The sequence below is a fragment of the Marasmius oreades genome, chromosome 3 (assembly GCF_018924745.1).
Source record: "Marasmius oreades isolate 03SP1 chromosome 3, whole genome shotgun sequence".
Classification (NCBI taxonomy): domain Eukaryota; kingdom Fungi; phylum Basidiomycota; class Agaricomycetes; order Agaricales; family Marasmiaceae; genus Marasmius; species Marasmius oreades.
Genome location: NC_057325.1, coordinates 3682836 through 3702108, shown reverse-complemented (window position 1 = coordinate 3702108; position 19273 = coordinate 3682836). Strand labels below are relative to the sequence as shown.

Below are 19273 nucleotides of genomic sequence, written 5' to 3'. Positions count from 1 at the left end.
CCAAGAACGTGTCTATCCCCAAAAGCTGCTCCACAGTTTTGACCTCGACTCTCCCTGCCACCACACAGGAATTTAGATGAGTTTGTCATCCGACCTCGATTACCCTAGACGGGTTGTCGTAGACGATATTGACCCGAGAATAACTTATGAAGAAGGAACATGGACTCTCGATGTTGGATCTTTCGACAGTCTAGGCGTATTCGGTGCCCCATATAACCACACAATGCATGGGACGAAGTCAAACGGTGCCAGCTTTAGCTTCCAGTTTTCCGGTGTGCCTTACTGTTTTAAATGCACTGAAGTATCTGTTGATAGTGTGGATTCCAGGCGAATTCGTTCAGGTTCGCGGCGCCAAAGAAAATCGTCGAATCAATCAACCTCAAGATGTCACTTCGGACAACACCACTGCTCTTGCAAAATGGACATGCCAGGTTGATGGCAGGCCGATTCAAGTCACCCCATATCGTGAATCCATGTATGATATTACACATAACATGCTCTGTGAACAAGGTCGTCTATCACGAACAGCACATACCCTTACATTGAATGTTACCATCGACGACCCTGACTATCAAATATGGTGGTTGGACAGGATAGAATACGCGCCTCTTCCGGACGCAAAATTAGAGAAGGAGGTGTTGAAGGTTGATGGAAGCGACCCGAGTATACATTACGATAACGGAACAGGAAACTGGTTTGACTTACGGGGTTTATACAATGGAACAGGAACAACGGGTGCTAGTATGACATTCTATTTTAATGGTGTGTTTCACAAGTTTTACGATGACCTTAGCTGACATACTGATCTTCGTTCGATCTCAAGGCACTGGCGTGTCACTTTATGGTTTCAATGAGGGATTAGAACGGGTCTGGCAGAGTGGTGGTGGGCGCTACTTCGTGGACAATTCTGGGGATACAACGTTTGTCATTCCAGGCAGTCAACCTCTGCCCTCTACCTCGGACAACCGAACTGACTGGTATAACCAGTTATTGTTCACTGCTCCCGATTTGTCCGCGGGATCGCATAAGATGGTCATCGCATACACAGGCGTCGCACAAGGTTCTGGGCCTGTACAGTGGCTGTCAATTGACTACTTTTATGTCATGGGAAGTGTAGGAGGGGCTTACTTGAATTCTTCGTCCGCCGTGCCAGGAGGATCTGCGTCTAGGCAACACAGCTCTGATAAGGCAGCTCCCGTCGGTGCGTTCGTGGGAGGAGTCATCGGAGAAGTCGTAGGTCTGGCTCTAATCGCTCTAGCTATTTTCTTTTTCGTCAGAGGAATTGTCAGAAGGAAGAAAAGGGAAAAGTACGAGAGAACTTACTATGATTCTGTTCCCCTCAACCTTGATGACATCTATGCCATACCCAACGTCATTGCAAGCGGCGCCCTAACATCCTCGCACCCTCCGTCTTCACCTTCTGGGACAACGCCCATGTCAGCAACGTCTGCCTACGACCCCTACCACGATTCCGCGAATCGAACGAGTTTTCAATATGGGGGTTCTACGGTTGTCAACTCCCCCAGTTTGAATCCACCTCTGTCACCTCTAGTCTCTAACAGGCTTTCTGTTGTTATCCCGTTCGATGAAGGTTCTGCAACGGGAACGTCTGGTTGTATTCAGTCTCCTTCGGCATCGATCAGTCAGAATTGGACTGATATAACGAGGACGAGAGCACACAGAGAGGTCGTTTCTCCTACGGTTGTTGAAAGACGACATGATGATGGCAGCATACATTACCCACCGATATTTATTGATATCCCGCCCACTTATACTGAATTTTAGAGTATTATCGGATTCATTTTTGTATATAACCCAGTATACCCGTATCGTGTTCTAGATCTGGAGGGCCTCTATCATCGTTCCCGGGCCCTTCGAACCACTGTACTTATCTGCACCGATATGCATATCGAACCCAACGCCGACGTAATGGTCCATCACGATCTGCGCGCCACGAGGTTACCACGAGGTTACAGGTCTCAAAGTCAACACACCCACGTGATGATACGCGCTCACGAGTTGACCTGCCCTTAACTCTTGGTTTACTCCTGCTTACCCTATTGACACTGCCCCTTGTGTTCCCCAGTGTCGTTCGATGCACGAATCGCACGACCTCTAGCTTTGGGATCAAGTCAAGTCAGGGAATCTACCTCAGGATCAAAATTTACTGAAGTCAAGGTGAAGTTACCCCTTGTGTTATATTTTGCATCTCGTCTTACTTCCGTAGACAACAATATCACTAAATCTCCGAAGGAAGACATTCGAATGTACAGATTAACAAGATCACCACCTGAAACAGATACAAACTCTTCGTCGGATGATTATGAAGATTCCAACTCCATCGACGAGGTTGAAGCCACTTTGAGGAATTTGGACGACGAGCTCCATGACACGGAGCAGGCGGTGTCAACATGGTCTTCAAGCTCTTCAAATGGACCTGGGCAACCTCAATCTTCTTACTCGTCGACAGGCTACGGAACGTACACGGGGACTGGAACATATTCTTACACGGCCACTCCAACCGGCTTCTCTGGTTCCCAATCATTCACTTCTCTCCCGTCTCTTCTTGCAACCCATTCTTCAAATTCAACAACCACTCAAAATCCACGACAATATCCACCTACTTCCAACGACCCTCGAATTCGACTCAGTCATATCACTGAGCGAACTGAACGTACTGAGTCGAGGCCAGTGTCGGGCGTATCATCTCATGCTACCGTAGTCCCAACGCGACCACGTTCGGCCCTTTTACCTCGTTCCCCAGGAGGCCACGGAAGGCCTTCATTGGACCCAGGGCAGGGCAGAGATTTGCCTCCGCCAGGACGAACGAACGAGCTAATAGGGCTCTTTGAAGCGACGAGCTCAGGATCTCGATCCCGATCCACTTCACCGACTAAACAAACTGCTCGTTCTCAAACCCCGACAACGACGTATTCAACATTGATGTCGCCTCCTCTGAGGCCATCGACGGCAACAGGAACCTACACCTCTACTGGTTTTACCCCCTTAACACTCTCATCTTCGGCGTTTACGCCAACTATCACGCAGACGGGCACTGCTACAGGTACTTATACCGCAACCGAAACCGGAAGTCCTGAACGTACACCTGCCAGTACGTTGCGCAGGCCGCAGCAGAGTTCGCCGAGAAGTCCTCTCGCGAGTGTTCGAAATATTGTTGCTCTCTGGAAAGAGCGTACACCGACTAAAAGTCGTCCTAGAGGTACTTCGGTATCTAGTGGGAGTGTTTCCCCAACCCCAGAATCTCGTCAGCATCCTCGGAGTGAGACTGCACCTGCTGCTGCTGAAGGATCTACCCGACCTGAAGGTAACGAGGGACTTTTTGGATTACGAAGGCGGGCTAGCGGTCGCAGCGTTGAAGGCCAGGATGAACGACGAAGCAGAGCCAGTGGGAATAGTATTGGTATCGACGTCAGTGAGCTCAGCGGATTCTTGGGCGGGAATAGCGGCGAAACGGTGAGCCGTTACATTTGGCAGTGGTTACTCACGCTCACATTTCGTTTGATAGCCTCTACATCTCGGCAATCTTTACTATCTCAACGTCCACACTGCTCCTCCTTTCATATGGCAAAGATGCCAGGCACTGTTATATCGAAATACGCTGTTGTTGTCGTGGCTTGCTCCGACTTCATCTGCAGAACGAGCACCTATGGGCAGGGCGGTGGTGCAACTGGATCTCATGAATTGTTTGACAGTGGAAAGTGCGCTCAGTCTCAGTCATCCGAGGGCTAGAGATGATGTCGGTGCTATTACGGCTCGACAACAAGACTCGAGGAGAACTGCGACCGATTCCGAAGGACTCATCGATTCTCTGGTGCCATTCTGGATGATATATGGTGATGGTGTAGAAAGGCTTGCCTGCGAAAGCCTTGTTGAAAGGCAGAGGTGGATTGGTCGTATCTGGTATGCCTCAAATTTTTTTTTTCATTTCTTACGTTTTTTCATTTATCACAATACACAGGGAAGCCATTAATAATCCTCCAACTCCAACCCTCACTCCCTCATACACACGATCTCGTTCCCCTACTGGTTCTATCCGGACTATCATGTCGGTCGAATCTCGCTCAAGTGCATCGACTGCTAGTAGCAGTGCCTCAGCAGGTAGTCGAAGCACCGTGTTTGTGCCAGCTATGGCGGATATCCCTGAGATGACAGGCATCGACGATTTCTACGCGTCTGAATCTGATAGGTCCGGTCGTGGCTCCCCGAGCAAGACATCTAGTTCCTCTAGCAGAAAATATGTCTCTTTTTCTGACGATTCTGAGTCGGGTGTACGAAGGCGCCCTTCAGTTTTCATGTCATCTTATCACGATAGGACTGTTGACGATACTGTGATCAGTGGAGATGACTACATCTATCCCGGTGATTCGAGAGCAATCACTGGCAGAAGGTCAAGCACGAGATTGAGGAGAAGCGGCAGTATGACTGATATTGGGAGCGATTTCCAGACCAACCGCAGGTACATAGGGTCGAGTTCTGAGGAAGAGGATGAGAGATTTGTTACTGCTGATTCGAGCACGCCGCGAAGCTCTCGTTACTCGTCTGCAGCTTCTTATGATTCGCGAACTAGGAGTTATACTGATACCTTCACGAGGACCGGAACGTATGCGGAGACGGGACCTTACACTAGTATTGGGTATGTTACGCCATCTAGATCGACGGGAGTTACCGAGATCACTGGTTACACCGGTTATACTCGAAGTGACGTTGTAACGGGAACAGGCACATGGACAGACTCGAGAAGTGGGACTGGGACTTGGACAGGCTCAGGTGGACGAACCGTAACAGGATTTACAACCTCAGATACGCGTGCTGCCCCGTCGACATTGTCCTATCGCGGGACAGAGAGTGTCAGCATGCTAGGAGATTCACATGATTCGGGGACGTACACAGGTAGTCCATACACTAGGCACGTATAGTCCTCACATCTCTTTGATGTCTCTAACTTACGGATGCTATAGGACCACGACATTCACTGGGTCACCTTACACAAATACGAACAGTCTTTCCTACACTTCATCGCCATATACGAGAAGCATTAGTCCATACAGCTCCTCAACCCCATATACATACACACCTACCACGACTACGACGTCGCTCAGTCGAACAAGGGAGGTGAGAAGACGAACGAGAACGTCTTCATATTCTCATTCATCTAGTGGGAAAAGTGGAACGGGAAGTGCAAGTGGGAGTGGATATCAACCGTCTGGTAGTGACGAGACCAGTGATAAGGAGAATGAGGGAAGCCTATCTGGCGGACTCCGGGTTGATGGTGAAAGCCATACAGGGTCTGGATCCACAGGTCCTCTGAGCAGGACTCGATCCAGCGAAACGGGTTACGACATTTGCCCTTCCTCGGACCTTTCGGAGCTTACAGGTCGAACAATCACGTATTCTTCGACATCGTTGACAATGGACAGTACTCCCCCAGCCTCGATTCCTCCTTCATCTTCGTCTGAACGGGATTCTGGCGATGAAAACTTCATTACGGCCCCATCTGCGTCTGAGTATGCAAGCGCAAGATCGCCCTCCATCGCATCTTTCGAATCGCTTCCATCTATCCCATCTCTGTACAGCACGGCCAGCGAAGGTTCTACTCGTTACAGGACAGCATCAGAACCATCTACTACACGCTCTACGCAGTATCAAACAGCGGATATCTGTCCTAGTGAAATCGGGGTGATACCAAGTGAAGAAGGAACACCTAGGGCATCGGAGATTGGACTTCCACCAGAATCAGAAGGAGAACGGGAGGTTACACCAAGCGAGGTTCCACTACCGAGTGTAGTACCTAGTATCGCATCATCTCCCAGCTCAATATCCATTTCTTCACCTTCAACTGTGTCTAGTGTTCGCGCTGAAGACATCCCCCTTCCTGAATCTGTTGCCTCGGAATCGGATCTAGATATCTCGCCCTCCCCATCATCAGTGACCAGTCTTCCTTTACCTCCACCATCTACGGAGAGTAGCATTCTGCTTACCTTATCACCGAGCTTACCTAGCGTCTCTTTACCTCCCGAAAGCACCGAGGTCCAATCTTCTATTGAATTCACCGAAAGTGATGAGAGTGTCGCCCCCCCAGAAAGTACTGAACCACCTATGACCTCGGTAGTGTTGACACCGACGCCTACGCCCACCGAGCCTTCTTCGTCGAGTATCAGCCCGTCACAGCCTAGCTCAAGTTCATCTTCGGAGACACAAAGTCTTCAATTGCCATCCTTGGTGCCCACGACAACTGTCTCTATGCGCACTAGTTTCTCCACAGAGTCGAGTCTGACACCAACTGTCTTGACTACTCGACCCGAGTCGACACACAGAGCGGAGTCTCCTTTACCTCCATCTCCACGATGGGCGAGTGAAACAAATGTCTCATTTGAATCATCACAGCTCGAACCGTCACCTAGTATCCGGAGCATTGCTTTACAAGAGGGACCGGATGTTTCCTTCGAAACCTCTTTTCTCCGAGCCACTGCGTCACAGTCATCAATCGGGCGAATGAGTACAATTCCCGGTACTCCCACAGTGACAACCACATCGACACCCTCAACACGTTGGCGATTTGAGTTGTCGCCGGTTCTTCCTTCTCCTCCTTCCTTAGACCTCAGTTCTGAGGTACCGACTCCAACCAGTCTGGTGTTCTCTGAATCGTCGTCGGGCATGACTAGATCGCCTTCGACCTCCTCGAGATCATCTGGTACGAGTGTCAGTTCGTCTGTTTCCACGTCGAGCTGGATAGTCGAGCCAGAACGACCGAGGGAATTGGAAGATGAAGAAGCAATGAGGATGAGTCAGATTTCGACTGAGCCGAGCTTGTTGAGTACACCTAGGGCTTCTAGAGTGGTATGATTGCTTCCATCTCGATATATGCATTGGCTGACTGTTTACTTCTCTAGGGTTCGGTAGTCAGTGATCAGAGCTTGAGTACAATCACGCCTTCGGCTTCGATCAGTGTCAGCATTTCCACACCTCAAGGTGACAGGCCATCGACACGTTCAACTTTGTGGACAATTCCGTCGCAGCAGTCACCTTTTTTGCGCTCGCCCTCGAGTCCATTGCCTTACGAGGATGAAAGACATGCAGATCCCGGTGCCCCCGCAGCCCCTGGTCTTGACATTCCTCGCGATCTTAATCTTCTCATTGAAGAGGTTCGTCGATATGACCAGAATAGGGGAGTGGAGAATAGGGACATGGGTCATACACTTCATGACCTGCAGAACGAGCTTCGGAACATCTCTGAACTGCTTCACAGACCTCAAACACACTTTGCTGAAGAACGAGTCGGCCGGAGTACTCCAAGCACAACATCACATCTGGATGTTCCTGTTTACGACGATCTGACTCTTGCTGCACCTGGTCATACTCAGCTAAGCCGTGCTACGAGTTCCGTAAGCAGTATTTCCTTCCTTTCTTCTCACCATTCCGAAGATTGGGAGCTCTACGGGAGGCCGGATTCCCCTATCCCCAGTTTCTCAGAGAGTGACGGATCGAGTAGCTCCTCAAGTAGTTCTTCCTTCTCCTCCAGTGCTCCTTCTCCGTCCACACTATCGGATTCATTAGGACCCCCAGTTTCTACCTCTGCTACTCCCACACCTCCACCCCTCTCTTCATCTTCAACCTCACGTTCGGTTTCGACAATACGGGGTGTACCACCTAGTGGTCCTAATCCAATTCCACTTCTAAACGAAATCAGAGATCAAGTCCGAGCATTGTGGGATGGCCAGCTCTCCACGAACCACATACTTGACCAGCTTCGGGAACGACCTACGATGGCCGACAACATGCCACTCTGGGAGCGACTCAACCGCGTCGAGGAATTATTGCGACAATTAACTGAGCAACTCCGCCAACCACCACCACCTCCAGTAACCATGCCAATACCTCAACCCGTGGTGCCCGAGCCAGATGATGCAGAAACAGTGTCCAGTCTTGATATAGATACAATACTACAGAATTGGAGTAGAACACACCCGACGATTGCTCCTTTGCCACGGCAACAAGCCCGCACTGGGCCAACACTCGCAGAGCAGCTTGATGCACTCATAAATCAGGCTGAACGACCGACCGGACCTGCTGTTCAACATCCAGAAGCTGTCAGGTCGATTAGATCATTGAGTATTATAGTTCCTGTTCAAGGAACGCCGAGTCCACCTCTCGGAGAGGTGCGGATGCCTCCTCATGAGCCTTTCACGATTGAAAGAGTACATACTGAGCCACCACCACATGCACACATGCGTAGACCTCATCCTGCGGATAGGACGCGAGCAAGAGGTCAGCAATCACAGATGGAAGGGCAGCCCCCAAGGCAAGGACCACTACAGCAACAGCAACAGCAATTTCCTCAACAACAACTTGATTCTCCAACGATGGAAATGGGTGATAGGCGTCATGAAGATGCAAGCACGCGTCCACGGCACGATCTGCCGCCGCCTCAACTCTTACCGGTGCGTTCCATTAAATTATTGACTTTCGTTACCTGTAACCACATTTGGCTGTTCTAGCTTCCTGGCACTGAAGCAGGTCGAAGAACCGCACCTCCAAATTTGGGTGCTGGGCCTCCCTCTCCCCACGGCCAAAGCTGGTATCGGGTTCGTCGACCCTTTAAGTCATATAGATCATGAACTGATTTTTTTGGTAGGAACGTCAACAGCGACCTCAAGGCCCTCCAGTAGTTCCAGGTGGTGTACCACCGCCAGGTGAATTTTCGAATGTTCCGGGTCAGCAGCACCAGCAACAACCTGGTGGACAAGCGAGCATATACGTTCCAATGCCTCCTGGACCGGTTGGTACCTTCTGCTCTTGGACTAACCTATGCTAATGATCCACAAGGTGGTAGTACCGGGTCTCGATAGGCTCATAGAGCAAAATGATGTGGGCCGTTTGATTTTCAAACTTTCTCGCATTTCTTAACAGTCATCTTGTGATAGGCTATCAGGGAGGTAATTCTCACTAACGGTGCGCAAACCGATGAACTATTGCGTTACATGAGGGACCTCAATGGTTGGCTGGAACGCGACGTACAAGATCGGCAAAATGAGCTACGTGGAGTGCTTGCACACATTAATGCTTTAAGAGAACAGATGGGAGATCTTCACAGTAAGATACGCACACTATCATAATTCATATGGTTGACCTTGTTATTCAGGAGGTCGGCCCATGACTGACGAAGATAGGTCGAGCTCATCGGGTATATCGACAGAGGAAGGAACCCCCCGTTTGGCAGCACCCATACCTTCAATCCCCGGTTATCCTCCGGGGTTTGTTCCTCATCAAGGTGCTGCCGGAGAACCTCCCGTGATACCTATGGGAGGGACTGGTGTGCCTCATCCTCAAGAAGGTCCCGTGATTCCAGGTGTAGTTCCACCACAACTCCAAACGCACTTTGGTATTCCTCCCGCGCCTATTGTGCTTCAGCAACCTCCCGGGCGAGTTCCTGTAATTCCGATGGATGGCTTTGCTTCGCGACCTGGCATGAACATGCCTGAACCTAGTGTCGCGCCGCCTGGTCAACCTACAGTCTTCATTCCACCAGCATATACGGCGCCTGTTTCAGACATTCCAATCGTCCATATGGCCGGAACTTCTGGCAGTAGCAGCAGCAGTAGCTCCAGTCCGCGTACTCGCTCTTATCGATCTCATTCGCGACGTCCAAGTTCTCGTTCTCGTCGAAGTCGAAGTCGAAGCAGTCGAACACATAGTCCAGAAACGATTTTACCCATGCGACCACCGCATGGACCATCGCCACAAATTGTCACAGTTCCTGTTCCTACTACAACAATTCCCCATCCAGGTTCTCCGAGGCATCCTGATATACCGGGTACGGCCACTCCAGCTCCAGCTAGTGCTGCTCCTCCTGTAGTGATAAATATTCCCCCGCAACCTGGTGGGATGATGCCCGGTGGAATGATGCCTGCACCAGGCATGGTTCCAACCATGTCAGGATATCCTCAACCTCAACCTCAGACTGTTGTCATCCGCAGTGGCCGCTCATCCAGGTCTTCGTCTAGGTCATCTACCAGTGGAAGGAGGAGTCGGAGTCCGGCGCATGTGGTCGTTCATACAACACCGTCAAGACGGTCTGGTCGGTCTGGTCGGTCCTCTAGACGCAGAAGTCGTTCGCGTTCGCGTTCACGTTCACGCTCGCCTCACATTATTATGCAAGGCCAACCAATGCAAGTCCCTGCTACGGTAGTTCAAGTCCCAACGGCAGTTCCATCCCACCGTCGCGGCAGGTCCTATAGTCGCTCTAGCCGCTCGAGCAGATCCCGTACTCCCATCATAATGCCTGCTACTGGTTCTCACTACTCACAAGGCGTTCCGATACCGGTTCCCGCACAGCAGCAACCAACCGTGGTTGTACAACCAGGCCAACCGCCTCTACCAATGCAAGGTCCGGTCATCCTCCCATCACATTCTCACTATGGTGAAAGACCGCGCAGTCGTCATTCGTATCGTTCTCGAAGTTCTCGAAGCTCTCGCTCTCGGTCACCTCATGTCGTTGTCGTAGGGTCTCAGGCTGGAACTCAACAGCCCCATCCCACAGTCATGCCAACGTCTTATCCTCCTGGAACATTTCAACAACAACCAACTGTGATGATTCCTGGTACTTCTATCCCGCAGGGAATGATGCCTCCGCCCCACGCAACAACAATCATTGCTCCTGGAAGCCCACGTTCCTACCACAGTCCCTACCATAGCCGTGGTCCAAGCCACCGAAGCAGCGGAGTAAGGTCTCGTCGCTCGAGGTCTTATTCACCCAGACATTCACGCTATTCAAGGACTCCTCCTCGGTCGCGTCATGGAAGGGAGAGTCATCGCCGCTACTCATACAGTCGCACTCCTTCGTATGACAGAGACAGATCCCACCGCAGGGGTAGACATCGTGCTGGTCGACCTCGGAGTATGAGTCGAAGTGTTTCATACGATAGTAGAGACCCTTCTCATCGTCCTCGTGGTGAAAGAGGCCGTAGACGTCCGGGAAGGAGTCGCTCTCGCTCTGTCGATGAAGGTGATAGAGGCCGTAGACATCCTGAAAGGAGTCGATCTCGCTCTGTAGATGAAGGTGGTAGACGCCGCCATAGATATCCTGGAAGGAGTCGCTCTCGCTCTGTAGATGAAGGTGGTAGAGGCCGTAGACATCCTGAAAGAAGTCACTCTCGCTCTGTAGATGACGGTGGTAGAGGTCGCCGTACAACACCTTCTCTGACTTATGGACGTTATGAGGGCGCCTCAGCCTCTCCGCGCAGCGGACGTTCTCGGGTTTCAGGAGGCCAACGATCTACAGTCCACCCTGTTCACACACCTTCGGGACGTGCTGCGACTGGTCGTGGCCGTAGTCCCACGTTGAGTCGCGATCAGGTCGCTACTCCCATCGAGTTCGAAGATCATAATCTCCCCGCTGGTGTACCCAGCGTGCACCCAACTCGTGAGCTTATCCCTGCCTTGCCTAATATATTTGAAACTAACACCTCTGTAGATCCCGAAGATTATGAACCACGCCACTCGTTGTATGGCGAAGGCCAACCCGTTACGCGATATCCCTCTCAGGCCGCGAGTAGAGCTGGAACACATGCCGCTCCAACAGTGGGTACCGATTATGAACCCCGCCACCCGATATATGACGAAGGTCAACCCGTCACGCGACATCCCTCCCAGGCCGCCAGCAGAGCTGGAACACATGCTCCTCCCCCCATCAGCAGAGTTTCAACAGTACGTACCCATCCACCGACTATCTCAAGGCCTGGTTCTCGAGCAGGAACACTTCCTCCCGACATATATGATGATGCGGCACGATCAGACCTCGAAGAAGTTCATGGTGTCCCTCATGTATCGCATGCTGCCCACCCTATTCATGCTATTCCCTCGACACATACTGCTCCTTCTACTCATGCTCCTCGCACTCCTCGCACTCCTCGTACCTCAGTCACACCCATTGGTGGTATTCGTCCAGACCACGAAGCTGAAGAACGGTTGGCTCGTATGGATGACATGGAACGACAACTACAAAGGGTTGCTGAGGATGCTGAACACGCGGAAGATTCGCGAGAACACCAGTTCCGCGACCACGAAGAAGATAGGCAACGAATCTTCACGGGGAATGAAGCTCGCAGAGATGAATTGGCGGCTGAAGCGCGACAGGCGTTGATGGATCAGGCGGCTCAATTGATGCCTCCACCAGAGGCAGAGCCCCTTCCTGTTCCACCTCCAATCTCTTCTATTCCTGTGGTTCGACCATATGGTGAAGGTGAAGCTGAGCATCTCTCGGACCGTGCATCCACCATCATGGAAGTAGCTAGCCGTCATGGACGGGAGATCAGGGAGATCATTGACATGGAGAGAGAAGAAATGGCTCGAGAACGAGAGGCACACGCAGCTGAGCGTGCTCGGTTGGAGGATGAAGTGAGGGTAGCGCGAGTCACTGCTGAAGAAGCCACGCATGCTCGCATTACAGACCTTGAAGAAGAACTGGCCCGAGTACGTGCTGAACTCGAGAATGAAAGACAACGACAGGAAGAAGAGAGGCGCCAGAGGGAGATCGATGAAGCTGACCTAAGGGAACGTCAAAACGCTGAACAAGAAGAGCGAGATGAAGGTATCCGGGCACAACTTGGTGATATCACAAACCTTGTCAGTGAACAACGGGCATTACACGACGAGAAGAGGAGGATGATGGAGGAGCAACAAGATGAGAAGAGAGAGCGCAGGGCTAAAAAGGATGAAGATACGTTGAACCTTATCGCTATGATGAATAAGATGCAGGAGGACATGCAGAGGGACAGGGAGAGAGCGGAAGAGATCAGGATGGCCGATGCGGACAAGCCGGGCTTTGAACAAATGATTGCGGAGTTGCAAAAGCAAAACGCCGAGCAAAAGGAGTTGCTTGAACGCTTGTCCAACGGTGAGTAGTTCTCTGCTATTTTTAACAGCCCTTTTACACCTAATTGTAGAATGGCGAGAGGATTGTGAACGTCACCATCAGGAAACTCTGGATGCAGTGAGGTCGACTGCTGACGAACAGATCCCATTCAACGTACAAGGGGTAAGGCGTTCTCACTAATCCGCGATCCCCGATTCACACCTGTCCAATTTATTTTAGTATCTTGATGAATTCAGCAAAGCTCTCGCAACAGAAGTTCGGACTCTCCTCGGTGAAGTCGGCAAGTTACGGGAGGAAAGGCGTGGTTTGCAACAGTAAGTCGTTAACAGGTCGTCGGTTCGACTCCTTTGACATTGTCCAGCGAAATTGGTTATCTCCTTTGTATTCGATCCAAGTACGGTCCTGGAGGTGAATTTGAGCCAGACTGGTGAGCAAAAGAAGTATCAGTCAAGCAAGAGATTCTCATGTATTCTTTTCAGGAAACCTCAACCCGGACAGCCTGGAGGACCTCCACTTGAGCCCCCTGCGCCGCCCGCACACAGTGAGCAACCTCCCCCACCGGAACCTGCACGGCCAGCTTGGAGAAATGTATATCCCCGTCGAAGCCGTAAGAAGAAAGAGGCTGCTGCGGCCCCTGCACCTGCACCTCCTCAACCCGATCCTCGTGCTCAAGCCCATTCCTGGGTGCAGTGGCATCGTGAGTATATATATCCTTTAAATCCTTGATTTACCGGCTGATATGGCCTCTCCAGCTGACTCGCTGTACGCACCAACCCCTCCTTCTCATGAACCTAGTACGTTACTCGTTCCAGAATCGAGTAGTCCCGGTCTATTTGGACCTCGATCTCCGCGTAGTTCGAGGCATGTGGGTTAAGTGGTCCTGTTTGATTTTGCAATCGGTTATGTCTATTTTTCCGTTTACGATCTGCGAGCATTTATACGACAGTGTAACGATGTGTACCATCTATGTTTTTGGCGATTCTGATCAATGTGTCCTCCTTACCCTATGATTATCTGTTTCTATTTCTGATCTATGGCCAGTATGTTATATGCTTTACTTAGAACATCTTTTCACCTATGTATCTCTTTTGAAAATATCATTCTTGTTGTGCTTGACCAAATAAAGCACAACGGATGAAGTTCTTGACGCGAACTGTCACCTATGCCAGATTTCGACCAGCAACAGGTTATGCGACCTTCAAGAGGTCCTTTGTAACTCATCCTCCCAACATCTTACTCTCTCAAGGCAGCTCGTTTTCCCGCGTTTCATCTCCCGAACGCCCGAATAGAACGCGAGAGTACTCGCCACGCGAAACCAGTGATCAACAAGGACAAGAACCGACATCCTCCCCGGATCCATCTCGTGCAGACCTCTTTTATCATTTAGTTCAAGCGTCTCCGAACTCATACCCATCGTTTGCTGTTTCGTTTCTACCGAGTCCTCCGTCTTCATCCGAATCAGACACCATCATTGGGTGGCTACCTGCGGATGAGGGGGCCGGGTTGAACGACTTCAAAGAGAATCGTATGTGCTGGGTCTGTTGCTTTGTGTGTAGTCTCTAATCATGTCTCTTACGGATCTCAAAGCCAAATTCCGAACGATTTTGCATGAAGCTATTAAAGCAGGTTTAAGAGAAGATGTGGATGAAGTCCAACGAAACGGAGCTATCCAATACCACTCGGGATGGATGCACATACATGACAATCGGAATGTTCCAGCGTTAGGACGTATTGGAGACGTGGATGATATTATTGCGACTGTGTTGGTTGAGGAGGGTAAAGTGAGTGAGTTCTTGTCCTTTTCTTTTCTTCCTTCTAAGTTCTGACAAGGTTTGAAAGATTTTGCCTGAGACATATCAGATCATGCCTGCGTATCGACTTGTTACAGCTGATGGCGTCACCCAGTTGACGCCTGGTTTAGCTGAAAAGTTGAAGAGCGTGTTGGAGGAACGTGCTGCACAAGAGAAGAAGTAGGGATTGAGATGATATGGCAATGCCAGATATGTTCACTCAGGACTTTATTGCATACGCGTCCTGACATTCCTCAACGGCGGACCATGAAGAATAGACACTTAGACTAAAATATCTGTGGTCCAACTTCCAGCCCGTCTGGCCCATGTTAGTTTGCAGACCGCCAATGTTTGGAGGCCGTGCCTGCACCGTGCACGCTTGATTGATCCCGGGATAAGCAGCGATCCTATGAATAATGAGGTCCATATACTCGAATACCGCTAAATTGTTGTGCTCGATTTATGTTGAGGATTTTGTGACTGACTCGCGTGTAGCAAGGATGCAGGTCATGTTCGTGTTCGTCTTTCGTAGCATACTTAGTATACTCTCTTTTGGGTACCATCGCTATCGTTTGTATCCTTTCTAGCACGCAGTTCAAGTTTCCATCAACGGTCGTCGACGAGATGGCATGCATAACGGGCTTGAGAGAGTGCACACGAACATTTATATTGTATTGACGTTTAACTAGGTCGACGGACGAGGGTAAAGCGCGATTCACTATTTTCCAGATGAGACAATCACCAAGGAACTTCCCCATCAGCACTCCAGTATTTGCCTGTCGCGTTCTCGTAAGTTCTTCTATTCATTTTGTACAGGCAGAGAAAGAGGGAGAGGGAGAAACATACCTGTCTTCTCACCATCCTCAGGACCCAAAAGACTCCATTCAATCAGCAGTTTTGCTCCTTCTGCAGGTGTCTTTCCCCCGGGTGCATAACCATTCAATTTGGTCGTCGTAAAGCCAGGACATAAACAGTTGACTTTGATCCTATCCTGCTTGAGCTCCTTCGCTAACGCGATCGAATACATGTTTATCGCCGCTTTCGACATGCAGTAGGCGGCAAAGGGGGCAAGAAATCTTGTACTACTTGATTGATACGTGCCGGACGCGGATTCCATAGAGTTTTGGACGATATTCCCGTATCCAGGTTTGGCTTTGCGCAAAAGTGGGATGAAAGCGGTGGTTGTTTGGATGAGACCGAAGACGTTGGTTTCAAAGACTGAGCGAACGCCAGGTAAAGACATTTCAGAAGGTGTTTGTGGGTGAGCCATCCCGCTTATCCCTTCGAAACGAATTGATTATTCAATCAGAGAGTAAGGAGAGATATTATTATACGCTTGCTGCGCACCTGCGTTGTTGACGAGAACGTCCAGCCTTCCCTCGGCGTTTTCGATCTCGCGGACAAATAAACGATCTCACCCTGCTCTGCGAGACCTTTGACAATCTCATACCCAATTCCGGCGTTGGAGCCGGTAACAAGGATAATGCGTTTGTAGTTGTCAGACATGGGTATTGATTTATGATGATGGATCCTGCTGCTTTTTATAGGCCGTGCTGAGGCAGGACATTGGCCTCGGAAAGCTACCGGTCGGTAATGAGATTTCGCATAAGAGAAAACTTGGATTCGCAGTAGCTGTTTGTCTCTTCATTGACCTCGGAAGTCTACCGGCCAGTGAGCGGCATATTCATCCCTTCAATCGTCTGCTGCTGCATTTTATGGGTACTGCTGTGGCTGCTCCTGTCATTGGCCTCGGAAAGCTTCCGGTTGGAAGATATTTCACAGCCCAAGGGAAATCGTGACCACCTGTGTTTGAGGCTTAGAGATGCGTGACTTGTTTAATGATTCTCGTTTTGAAAGTTACTCGAAATACTATCTCTTGCAGTCATTGTGGAGGTGGACTCTGATTCTTGAGATGAGAGACGGAGTGGCCAGCTTAAGAGACGTGGAGAAGGGTGGGACGAAGACGCGATATAGCTCCGGGAACGCCGCTCCTTACTCTCCACCGCCACTACCTCCAACATACGCCTTCCCTCTTCAACTCCTTCTCACAAAGTACTTGGTTGATGGAATACGAACACACCAGTGGGCGACTTACTGCGGTGGTGATCGTCACGGCGCTTCTTCTGGCACTGCAAGTACTCTCTTACAGGTACACCCGCCCTGAGTGCTACTGTCAAAGTCTTCATACTCTACCGCTCTCGCATGCTCCTGTTCAGCTCCCTATTATGTCTTTCCTCGTTACGTCGATCAACTGAAGGCTTGTCATCGACTGCCGCTACAATCTGACTCGAAAGTATACAATATAATATCTAAATGACAGTTTTAACGCACTTAGGCTCCCTACCAACCGTGAGGTTGCCGCAATATTCATTCAATGAATCATCCACGAATCATCATTCAAGGTCGGACGCCGCTTCGACATACCTCGGACTGAACAGATGATTGCGAAGCATACCATCAATCATCGCTCAGGGACACTCGAAGCATTATGAATTTGAATGTGGTTTGGTTCTTTTCTGTGATTCGAGCTTCAAGCTTCAGTGCCCCACATCCTTTAGCCACCTGCCCGCAAATTCTTAGAAACTGAGATCCTGGCTCAAGCTAAGATTCTTCAACATACTAGACTATGTCATATGCAGCATTCGTAACGGGTTGTTTTTCAGGCCAGACCGGCGTATGTGAGTGATAATTCACACTTGCAGGGTTGGGTATCATCGATCTATCACTGAGCTGCCTTCTTCACTAATTACAAATTTTGAAACGTGAGTGCCATCGCATCGACTCTTCTTTCAGTGTTGATAACTTAGTTTAATCATAGCGTGGGCTCAATGATGATCGATGATCTTTCAGCCTGGATGATCATATGAATGTCCTATAAAATCCACTCGAAGCATCAATTCATAACAAATTTTCAACTCAAGGGATATCCAGGACATAGAATATTAAAAATGAGGTACTGGTTCGACAGCAACAGGGATGTTACTGATCGTCAAAGGACATCCTTAATTGATCTACGGGAGTGAAATCAAAAATCCATCTCGAACGTAAGTCCCAAGACTCTGGTAAAACATCCAGCCGCCAGTTGAAAAATTCTAGACATTCAAGGGGAGAAATTGAGGAGCAAAATCACTGCCTTCCCTTGCCCAAATCATTCGCAGTATAAATGTGACGTGCATGTTTGACTTGTCCCTTTAGAGCCTCAACCTCCCTTCACTCCGGTCCACATTTCCCATCCTCGTGTAGCACAATGCAACTGGTGTCTTTACTTCCGCTCATATTCGCCTTGGCTACATTTGCTGCCCCTGCGGAAACCATCGTTGGTCGTAGCTGCCACAAGGATCTCTCCTTACATGACCTCGGAGGTCTCCCCGCTCCACAAATTCCTGTCTCCTTCGTCTTACTCGGCATTGGAACACAGAACTACACGTGCTCCAGCACTGGTACCTATGCGTATGTTCTTGCCATCCTTTTTTTCGGATCTGTCGACTTATTTCCAATCTAGCTCTGCTGGCGCTGTCGCGAGACTTTTCGATGTCTCGTGCATTTCCAACACTGCCATTTTCCCCGGACTTACCAAACTAGCGTACGGCATCTGGACCAAAGTGCATGCATCAGCTTCTTCTGTGGATGAGGTCTCTAGCCTCTTGGAGAACGTCGGTGTCATCTTTGGGGATCACTACTTTGTTACCAGCCCGACCGGTACTGGTATAACTCCTAAATGGGACGCGACGTCAGGAGCTTTCAAAGGGAATCCAAATGCCTACATGCTTGGAGCTAAAGCTGCAGGTGTATCTGCCCCAACAGGCAGCTCCGATGTCGATTGGTTATACTTGACAAACTCAGGTGGCTCGGTAGGTGGAACGCTCGCAGATGGGATCTATCGAACCAGTACCAACGGTGGTCAACCCCCGGCTTCGGTATGATATCTTTTCTCCTTTTGTAGTGATGGAGAGTGTTCTGATAACGTTTATTTGGTCGATAGTGTACCCCTGGGGAGTCTACCACTGTGAAATACACTGCATTTTATTGTGCGTAATATTCCTGACTTCCGCCCCTCCCCCTTCAATTTTTTCCCTTCTGCTTGTCGAGGTTCAACTGACTCAAACCTTTCCTTGTTATGCAGACCTTACTGGTGGAAGCATGTAGAAAATGATTGGATGTCTTTTGCAACATACTACGCGGTCTTAGATTTCAATCCGCTGTGTCTGTATCTATTTATTGATCACCAAGTCATGCTATACTACTGCGTACCGTTCTTTTCTCAATTCTCATACGGATCGTCAACTGAACATAACTAGACTTGGAGGAGTCGACCTCCTGAAGCCGTCTTCCCGTCGTTTGTAAGTATCAAGACTATGTCGCACTAAAGTGCATCCCACTGAAAAGTGACCCGGTTGAGCCTCATCGTGTCTCATCAACGTCTGCCAGTGTGTTCACTGCCGCCCGAAATTTGGCCGTAGAGAACAAAAATATTGTCCATTTGGACGCCTACTAGGATGCAGTGTAAAATTGAAACGTAGAATATTTCGGCTCGTGGGAATTCTGGATTCACCACCATCTCTTGAGCCGTAGACCACGTGATGACGAACGA

The 19273-nt window shown here is 49.8% G+C and overlaps 5 protein-coding genes across 5 annotated transcripts; 4 read left to right on the top strand and 1 right to left on the bottom strand.

Moving 5' to 3' along the window:
- Nucleotides 1-76: 76 nt before the first annotated feature.
- Nucleotides 77-1785, top strand: E1B28_006580 (uncharacterized protein; the record flags this gene model as incomplete). Its single annotated transcript, XM_043151268.1, has 3 exons — nucleotides 77-272; nucleotides 328-762; nucleotides 824-1785. 3 exons carry the CDS (start codon nucleotides 77-79, stop codon nucleotides 1783-1785), a joined length of 1593 nt encoding a protein of 530 aa, XP_043012362.1.
- Nucleotides 1786-2265: 480 nt separating this feature from the next.
- E1B28_006579 (uncharacterized protein) lies at nucleotides 2266-13766 on the top strand (the record flags this gene model as incomplete). Its single annotated transcript, XM_043151267.1, has 15 exons — nucleotides 2266-3474; nucleotides 3527-3921; nucleotides 3980-4927; nucleotides 4980-6858; nucleotides 6912-8459; nucleotides 8517-8603; nucleotides 8654-8797; nucleotides 8845-8886; nucleotides 8943-9111; nucleotides 9161-12913; nucleotides 12963-13054; nucleotides 13112-13206; nucleotides 13254-13319; nucleotides 13372-13589; nucleotides 13645-13766. 15 exons carry the CDS (start codon nucleotides 2266-2268, stop codon nucleotides 13764-13766), a joined length of 10767 nt encoding a protein of 3588 aa, XP_043012361.1.
- A 260-nt stretch (nucleotides 13767-14026) lies between these two features.
- Nucleotides 14027-14866, top strand: E1B28_006578 (uncharacterized protein; the record flags this gene model as incomplete). Its single annotated transcript, XM_043151266.1, has 3 exons — nucleotides 14027-14417; nucleotides 14480-14673; nucleotides 14732-14866. 3 exons carry the CDS (start codon nucleotides 14027-14029, stop codon nucleotides 14864-14866), a joined length of 720 nt encoding a protein of 239 aa, XP_043012360.1.
- Nucleotides 14867-15420: 554 nt separating this feature from the next.
- On the bottom strand, nucleotides 15421-15952 carry E1B28_006577 (uncharacterized protein; the record flags this gene model as incomplete). The annotated part of the gene is made up of 2 exons (XM_043151265.1): nucleotides 15421-15458; nucleotides 15529-15952. 2 exons carry the CDS (start codon nucleotides 15950-15952, stop codon nucleotides 15421-15423), a joined length of 462 nt encoding a protein of 153 aa, XP_043012359.1.
- Nucleotides 15953-17884: 1932 nt separating this feature from the next.
- On the top strand, nucleotides 17885-18933 carry E1B28_006576 (uncharacterized protein). The gene is made up of 4 exons (XM_043151264.1): nucleotides 17885-18132; nucleotides 18185-18599; nucleotides 18665-18710; nucleotides 18806-18933. Exons 1-4 carry the CDS (start codon nucleotides 17930-17932, stop codon nucleotides 18826-18828), a joined length of 687 nt encoding a protein of 228 aa, XP_043012358.1. The 5' UTR covers nucleotides 17885-17929; the 3' UTR covers nucleotides 18829-18933.
- Nucleotides 18934-19273: the final 340 nt, after the last annotated feature.